Source organism: Ylistrum balloti, unplaced genomic scaffold, assembly GCF_031769215.1.
Source record: "Ylistrum balloti isolate Yb309-2 unplaced genomic scaffold, AGI_CSIRO_Ybal_v1 Utg371244, whole genome shotgun sequence".
NCBI lineage: Eukaryota > Metazoa > Mollusca > Bivalvia > Pectinida > Pectinidae > Ylistrum > Ylistrum balloti.
This window is the reverse complement of record NW_026782673.1, coordinates 48,281-57,958: the sequence shown is the minus strand read 5'-3', so window position 1 is coordinate 57,958 and position 9,678 is coordinate 48,281. Positions and strand designations below refer to the sequence as shown.

Sequence of the window (9,678 nt, the reverse complement as noted above, 5' to 3'; positions counted from 1 at the left end):
GAGATATCGACACTACAAGAGTACAGATTTGTATGGCCACACCGGGTCACACAAAGGGACAAACATGTACATTTTCTCGTGCATGTTTACGCTACAGTCACAACATACATGTAAAAGGTATGTTTAAAACATATAGGAATTCTTATTTCTTCAAGTTTTACACTTAGTACATAAATATGTATGAGAAAAATGTCACTTACATGTTAGTTTCGCAGCAGGTGTTTTCTGAATGACCAGTCTCGTGCCCGGCGCTAAAATTTTTGTCGCAGCACTGAGCAGTTTTCATAATAGTCCATGCTCATTGGTTGTCCTTTCCTTAACGTTTTCATTGGTCAATACGATCTTGAGACCCAACATTCTTGCACGTGCCTGACGCACAGCTCAGGCGTACACTGTGTTACTGAAACGCCACAGGAAAGCCTGGTTCTTATATCTATCTAAATAAACACATAGGACGAAAAGATGAAAGTTTTCATGAGTTTGATGATGATTATATCGATATTTTTTTGTTTTGTATTTATTGGGATTAGGGTTGGGATGGGGGTGGGGGAAGGGGTCGACTGTAACCCCGGCCCGCTTAATTACAAACTATATATAGGCACACAGGAAATTAAGATATATATCCACATCTTAATGTGTCAGCTTAAAAAAGAACAGAAGTTTCAAAAGATATTTCATATAAACTACGGTACTCGGTATCTTCTATTCACATTAGAGACATTCTTTTAGCCTCATGTGTTTGTTGTATATTCAATGAAATTTGACATATTGATGACACATTTATAATAAATTGAACTTCTGTAAGTAAGTATACATGTAAACGGTATGTATGTCTTCTGATTATGGCTGAAGTATGAACGCAAGGTGATACATTTTTGACACAATGGGTATGTAAGATGTACATTATACATGTACATTCACTATTCTCTTATAGATCTATATATATGTTTTATTAATAACCCAATACTGTTCAGAGGATGCATGGTCTCATACCAAGTACATACATTATTGTTTTAATCAGTACTAGTGGTGGTTTGTGTTGTATGTGTGACATTTGGCTACTACATGTAAGTATATTCAATACCAGTGTGCACTTTGGTTGTCTGTTGGTATGTGTGTGGTGAAAAATGAATTATCTGCTTTGTGTGTGAAGAACATAAAGTCAACAAATTTGCTGTAGTTTGAAGATTTATGATGTACAATGTATTGTTATGTGTTTGTGATGATAAAACTGAATAAAAAAAAATAAATTGAACTTCAGTTAAAAAATCACGACTGACCAAGGACGTGTAACATATATGTCACTGATCTGACCCAGGCTGATTTTTTTCTCTTCGATTAGGCGGGTTCTGCCTAACAGAATAGCTTGAAATGTTGTTGTTGGTTTTTTTTCTTCCTCCAAACATTTCATTTCTCACGTCCTTAAATTTATACTGTCACTCTTTATCAGATCCCTTAAATCTTAGAACTATATATAGGAATGGAGGTTATCTTTACCCCTTAGGACTATTAGTCTTGTTATAACAGAAGGCAGTAAGAAAAATGAAAGTTTGTGAGCAAACATGTTTTTGCCAAACTTGCAGAGAACTTTTATTTTCTTTAGAAGCTACTGCCATCACGCTTTCTAAGTAGTTTTGTTTACATGTTGAATGACGTCACATTTAATCTGGTAAGCTCCGCCCATTCCCTTGTAAGGTAAGGAAGACATCCGGGTCATAATGTCATTGGTCAATAGGATGTAGACTAGCCCCTGTTCAGCATCCCTGAACCCCATATCACACTTTCTCCTGGTAGAAATTTATCTTCACAACGCCATATTTAAAAAGAGGAAAACATTTTGATATCTTTCATACAAATCAAAATATTCAGCCGTCTTCATCGATACTGAAAGCGAAAGTTATTTCTCTGCACGTGCGGCCAAGGTTACACATCGGAAGTCAGCTTTACGTGCTTTCAAGGCCATTTTGACAGTCTCAGACTACGACAACAACAACCTGGCTGATTGACACTGACAGCGCCTTACAGACGAACCATTAGGAGAGTATTATTTCGAATTCCGGTAGAGTATTAACTTTTTTCTGCACGTCTGAGATTCTTTACAATGTGTTCTACAGATAACCAAACTGTTGTTTTATGGGGCCATAGTTTAGTGCGTCGTTTGGGTGCCTATTGTGACGAACATTGTCAAAAGCGAAATCTTGGTTTTCAACCCCACTCTCATCAGCTTAATTTCGTTGGATACCCTGGGGGCATGGTCACTACTCTTCAATCTCATTTTGATGAGAAACCCAGCTTCGACCTGCAGTGGTGTGTTTACAAGTCGTTGGTAATGACTGTAAGTTTTTGGAGCATGACCGCATGACCAATTTGTGTGATTTGTATTTACCGGACGGTGTTCATTTCAACAACCAACAACCCTATTTTAGATCAGTTAGAGGTGGAGTACATTTTGGGATCAAAGCCAGCAGATTAACCCAGATGTAATTCGGTGTAGGTATCTCCATGTAACACAAAACACCAATCCAGTCCGAGTTGTCTCCCTTCCACTATGTCTTCAGTATCGCCTTTTATGTTCCCTCTAGTTGTTTAGCTTGCTGGTTTCATTTCGTGTGATATCTCATAAACTTCAATTATGTCTGCACATGTTTGATATAGGAGTTCAATTTGTATTGTATGTACATGAATTTCTTATATAGCAAGTTCCATTTATGTCTGCACAGTGTAATTAAACATTCCAATGTCAGTAAACTAATGTTTGTTGTTAAAATAACATCCATGCCACCACTATCAGAGAGGCTTTATGTCTGTTTTGGTGAATTTTCACCTGACATCTATATATCATTGACCAAGTGTCTCCGTTTAACTGTTTGTAATTTTACTATGATTTATATATAGATATCACATTGCCTGGAGACAAGGTTACATTTCAGTTCATTATTTAATGTGTATAATTACTGGCCCATGAGTTTACAGTTTATTTATGTCACTGGCCCAACTCGGATTTCAGTTTAGTACTTAATGTGTTACTGGCCCATGAGGTTACAGTTTTATTATGTCACTGGCCCAACTCGGGTTTCAGTTTATTACTTAATGTGTTACTGGCCCATGAGGTTACAGTTTATTTATGTCACTGGCCCAACTCGGGTTTCAGTTTATTACTTAATGTGTTACTGGCCCATGAGGTTACAGTTTATTTATGTCACTGGCCCAACTCGGGTTTCATTTTATTAATGTGTTACTGGCCCATGAGGTTACAGTTTATTTATTTATGTCACTGGCCCAACTCGGGTTTCAGTTTATTACTTAATGTGTTACTGGCCCATGAGGTTACAGTTTATTTATGTCACTGGCCCAACTGAGGTTTCAGTTTATTATTTAATGTGTTACTGGCCCATGAGGTTACAGTTTATTTATGTCACTGGCCCAACTCGGCTTTCAGTTTATTACTTAATGTGTTACTGGCCCATGAGGTTACAGTTTATTTATGTCACTGGCCCAACTCGGGTTTCAGTTTATTACTTAATGTGTTACTGGCCCATGAGGTTACAGTTTATTTATGTCACTGGCCCAACTCGGGTTTCAGTTTATTACTTAATGTGTTACTGGCCCATGAGGTTACAGTTTATTTATGTCACTGGCCCAACTCGGGTTTCAGTTTATTACTTAATGTGTTACTGGCCCATGAGGTTACAGTTTATTTATGTCACTGGCCCAACTCGGGTTTCAGTTTATTACTTAATGTGTTACTGGCCCATGAGGTTACAGTTTATTTATGTCACTGGCCCAACTCGGGTTTCAGTTTATTACTTAATGTGTTACTGGCCCATGAGGTTACAGTTTATTTATGTCACTGGCCCAACTCGGGTTTCAGTTTATTACTTAATGTGTTACTGGCCCATGAGGTTACAGTTTATTTATGTCACTGGCCCAACTTGGGTTTCAGTTTATTATTTAATGTGTTACTGGCCCATGAGGTTACAGTTTATTTATGTCACTGGCCCAACTGAGGTTTCAGTTTATTACTTAATGTGTTACTGGCCCATGAGGTTACAGTTTATTTATGTCACTGGCCCAACTCGGGTTTCAGTTTATTACTTAATGTGTTACTGGCCCATGAGGTTACAGTTTATTTATGTCACTGGCCCAACTGAGGTTTCAGTTTATTACTTAATGTGTTACTGGCCCATGAGGTTACAGTTTATTTATGTCACTGGCCCAACTCGGCTTTCAGTTTATTACTTAATGTGTTACTGGCCCATGAGGTTACAGTTTATTTATGTCACTGGCCCAACTCGGGTTTCAGTTTATTACTTAATGTGTTACTGGCCCATGAGGTTACAGTTTATTTATGTCACTGGCCCAACTCAGATTTCAGTTTATTATTTAATGTGTTACTGGCCTATGAGGTTACAGTTTATTTATGTCACTGGCCCAACTCGGATTTCAGTTTATTACTTAATGTGTTACTGGCCCATGAGGTTACAGTTTATTTATGTCACTGGCCCAACTCGGCTTTCAGTTTATTACTTAATGTGTTACTGGCCCATGAGGTTACAGTTTATTTATGTCACTGGCCCAACTCGGGTTTCAGTTTATTACTTAATGTGTTACTGGCCCATGAGGTTACAGTTTATTTATGTCACTGGCCCAACTCGGGTTTCAGTTTATTACTTAATGTGTTACTGGCCCATGAGGTTACAGTTTATTTATGTCACTGGCCCAACTCGGGTTTCAGTTTATTACTTAATGTGTTACTGGCCCATGAGGTTACAGTTTATTTATGTCACTGGCCCAACTGAGGTTTCAGTTTATTATTTAATGTGTTACTGGCCCATGAGGTTACAGTTTATTTATGTCACTGGCCCAACTCGGCTTTCAGTTTATTACTTAATGTGTTACTGGCCCATGAGGTTACAGTTTATTTATGTCACTGGCCCAACTCGGGTTTCAGTTTATTACTTAATGTGTTACTGGCCCATGAGGTTACAGTTTATTTATGTCACTGGCCCAACTCGGGTTTCAGTTTATTACTTAATGTGTTACTGGCCCATGAGGTTACAGTTTATTTATGTCACTGGCCCAACTCGGGTTTCAGTTTATTACTTAATGTGTTACTGGCCCATGAGGTTACAGTTTATTTATGTCACTGGCCCAACTCGGCTTTCAGTTTATTACTTAATGTGTTACTGGCCCATGAGGTTACAGTTTATTTATGTCACTGGCCCAACTCGGCTTTCAGTTTATTACTTAATGTGTTACTGGCCCATGAGGTTACAGTTTATTTATGTCACTGGCCCAACTCGGGTTTCAGTTTATTACTTAATGTGTTACTGGCCCATGAGGTTACAGTTTATTTATGTCACTGGCCCAACTCGGCTTTCAGTTTATTACTTAATGTGTTACTGGCCCATGAGGTTACAGTTTATTTATGTCACTGGCCCAACTCGGATTTCAGTTTATTACTTAATGTGTTACTGGCCCATGAGGTTACAGTTTATTTATGTCACTGGCCCAACTCGGGTTTCAGTTTATTATTTAATGTGTTACTGGCCCATGAGGTTACAGTTTATTTATGTCACTGGCCCAACTCGGATTTCAGTTTATTACTTAATGTGTTACTGGCCCATGAGGTTACAGTTTATTTATGTCACTGGCCCAACTCGGGTTTCAGTTTATTACTTAATGTGTTACTGGCCCATGAGGTTACAGTTTATTTATGTCACTGGCCCAACTCGGCTTTCAGTTTATTACTTAATGTGTTACTGGCCCATGAGGTTACAGTTTATTTATGTCACTGGCCCAACTCGGATTTCAGTTTATTACTTAATGTGTTACTGGCCCATGAGGTTACAGTTTATTTATGTCACTGGCCCAACTTGGCTTTCAGTTTATTACTTAATGTGTTACTGGCCTTCAGTTTATTACTTAATGTGTTACTGGCCTTACAGTTGTGTTACTGGCCCAACTGAGGTTATTACTTAATGTGTTATTTATTTATTTATGTCACTGGCCCAACTTTTTCAGTTTATTACTTAATGTGTTACTGGCCCATGAGGTTACAGTTTATTTATGTCACTGGCCCAACTCGGGTTTCAGTTTATTACTTAATGTGTTACTGGCCCATGAGGTTACAGTTTATTTATGTCACTGGCCCAACTCGGGTTTCAGTTTATTACTTAATGTGTTACTGGCCCATGAGGTTACAGTTTATTTATGTCACTGGCCCAACTCGGGTTTCAGTTTATTACTTAATGTGTTACTGGCCCATGAGGTTACAGTTTATTTATGTCACTGGCCCAACTCGGGTTTCATTTTATTACTTAATGTGTTACTGGCCCATGAGGTTACAGTTTATTTATGTCACTGGCCCAACTCGGGTTTCAGTTTATTACTTAATGTGTTACTGGCCCATGAGGTTACAGTTTATTTATGTCACTGGCCCAACTCGGGTTTCAGTTTATTACTTAATGTGTTACTGGCCCATGAGGTTACAGTTTATTTATGTCACTGGCCCAACTGAGGTTTCAGTTTATTACTTAATGTGTTACTGGCCCATGAGGTTACAGTTTATTTATGTCACTGGCCCAACTCGGCTTTCAGTTTATTACTTAATGTGTTACTGGCCCATGAGGTTACAGTTTATTTATGTCACTGGCCCAACTCGGGTTTCAGTTTATTACTTAATGTGTTACTGGCCCATGAGGTTACAGTTTATTTATGTCACTGGCCCAACTCGGGTTTCAGTTTATTACTTAATGTGTTACTGGCCCATGAGGTTACAGTTTATTTATGTCACTGGCCCAACTCGGGTTTCAGTTTATTACTTAATGTGTTACTGGCCCATGAGGTTACAGTTTATTTATGTCACTGGCCCAACTCGGGTTTCAGTTTATTACTTAATGTGTTACTGGCCCATGAGGTTACAGTTTATTTATGTCACTGGCCCAACTCGGGTTTCAGTTTATTACTTAATGTGTTACTGGCCCATGAGGTTACAGTTTATTTATGTCACTGGCCCAACTCGGCTTTCAGTTTATTACTTAATGTGTTACTGGCCCATGAGGTTACAGTTTATTTATGTCACTGGCCCAACTCGGTAGTTTATTATATTATATAATTACTGGCCCATAGGTTACAGTTTATTGTATGAAACTGGCCCAACTCTTTCAGTTTATTACTATGTCACTGGCCCAATGGAATTTTCAGTTATATTACTTATAGTGTTACTGGCCCATGAGGTTACAGTTTATTTATGTCACTGGCCCAACTGAGGTTTCAGTTTATTACTTAATGTGTTACTGGCCCATGAGGTTACAGTTTATTTATGTCACTGGCCCAACTCGGCTTTCAGTTTATTACTCAGTCTTACTTCTATGAATGATTAAATCCAAATATAGTATATGAATGATATTTAAATTCATCGGAGTTGTACATTGAAAATCACATTCACAGTTTCACTTGCAGTCTCCAATGTTTATGTGTATGTCAACCATTGGATATATACAGTAAAACCAACTGAAATGTCAAGTTTCAATTCAATTCTCTATTAGCCTTTAAGTTTAACAACTTATCAACTGCTATAGGGGTCATCTATGTAAAGGCCAGTGTACAGCAAATTTTATTAACAGTTAATTTCATCCTTTAATTAAGAACCTATTTTCTATCGTCCCTTATATATGATATATACAAGTTTGACTGTATAAATATTGTTCAGTTTCCTATTTCAAATGTTACTAAATAAGGGTTGTCAGATATTCGTATAATAACATGTACCACGAACTGACAGGCCAGGACAGATTATATTAAAATTGTTACATTATATTTGATGTCTGCGTGACATCTTAGTTTAATGAGGGCAATATGTACACCCCAGGAGTTTGGTCTCTCGAGTTATCATAAGCTCACGTGCAAGTTTGAGTTTCTGTAGATTTGTACTAACAGAAATATTGATAAAGCATCAGTAGATTTTTTAGAAATTGTACTAAAAAGATAGGTATCTTAAATGATTGACAATAATATTTGCTCATTTAGAAAATATAATAGGAATGTCCCACTTCTTTTGTAACTGCTTGACAACTCTAAGATATTCTTAATTGTGTTTTTCAGGTATTTCTTGGTGCCGATCAGCAGGTTCAAGATACCAAGTGTGATTGCCCTAGAGGTCAGCTGAAATGCCAGCACATTGCTGCAGGGATGATTTATGCCAACAAAAACATTAGTAGAACATCAGTGAGCTGTAAGTGGTCAATGGCTAAAAAAGCAATGGATTCCAGAAACATTAAAACCATTGGTCAGATGTACCCAAAACCCAAACCATTTTCTGCTCTACAACGAAATGCGTCCAAAGAAGATGTTGACCAATTTCACAGTGAACTCAACTCAAAAGTGTGACGTCATGTTGGGTTTACATGGTTGTTGATGCCAGAACCAGAGACCAAAAGAGTGAAAACTGTAGAGGATGTGTTCACATCAAAAGATTATTTGGAGGCTAAAGACAAATCTAATCACTTACTTGAAAAGTTGAAAGTGAAATCCAATGATATAACTCACATTGAAAGTGTTACAAAGGGACAGAGTGAGAGTTCTTTGTGGTACATGTATAGAAAAGGAAGGTTGACAGCAAGTAACTTTGGACTAGTTATCAAAGCAACAGAAACCAACCGTTACCCTGCATCACTTTATAAGCGCTTGCTAGGAGAGTACGACTTAAGTGGCATGAAAGCAATTCAGTGGGGTAAAGACCATGAGTCTGTAGCAGTGGAAGCCTTCATGCAGTCAACAGGACTAGTGACTAGACCTTCAGGTTTCATACTACCATCAGATACAGGGCCAATTACACCTTTCTAAGAAGGATGTGGTTTTTTTTTTGTATATGGACTTTGAAAGACATGTTAATAGTCCAAATAAACAAAGATGAGTTGTGGGGAAAGCAGAACATCCCAAAACTGATAGAGTTTTATGTAGATAAAATGGTTCCAAAGTTGGTTGAAGGTGGATGTTAAACAGTCAAAATATTTTGCCTTGTGTAAATAAACTTTTGTATTGACAGTGTCTGATATTGCATAAAGTAATTTGTAACTGGTAGTATGATATAATTTACCCTAAATTTTGTAGGCAAGTGTGTTTTATACATTGTAACAGGTTTGACTAGCTATTTTGTATCACATGTAAATAACAAAGACGAGTAAACCATGTCAATTTAGTTTGATATTTATATTTTGAATATTTGTATATATGTACTTAGTTATCAATAACTCTGTTTTAATAAAATATTAAAATATTAAAGACAATTTGATATATGCAGAACTTCAACATAATGTCAATTTTTGAATTGTCATTTAAATCTGAAAATGTAATATACATAGTTACATGAACACAAAATGTTGTCAGTTGTTTTTTTCACAAATCATCATGTTCAACTTAAGAGTACAAGTTCTCAACCTCTCTTATCAGTGGAAATTGAAGATTTGTCAATGCACCGCACACTTTCCACACCGTATCATCATATGGCCTAAGTTAAGTTAAGTTAAGTTTATTTCTGGTACAGGCTCGATTTTTCGACCCTCTACACCAGACTCCAACCATAATACATATATATACATGTATACACAAATATATACATTTGAATACAATGTTCATAAATATGTGTTTCCACATCTCATCAATAAATGTTAGTTA

The 9,678-nt window shown here is 37.1% G+C and overlaps 1 protein-coding gene across 1 annotated transcript; it reads left to right on the top strand.

The window, feature by feature from the left end:
• Nucleotides 1-8,106: 8,106 nt before the first annotated feature.
• LOC132561626 (uncharacterized) lies at nucleotides 8,107-8,847 on the top strand (the record flags this gene model as incomplete). Its single annotated transcript, XM_060226327.1, has 2 exons — nucleotides 8,107-8,236; nucleotides 8,414-8,847. Coding segments are annotated over 2 exons (564 nt in total), but the record flags the coding sequence as incomplete, so codon positions are not given.
• Between the last annotated feature and the right edge of the window lie 831 nt (nucleotides 8,848-9,678).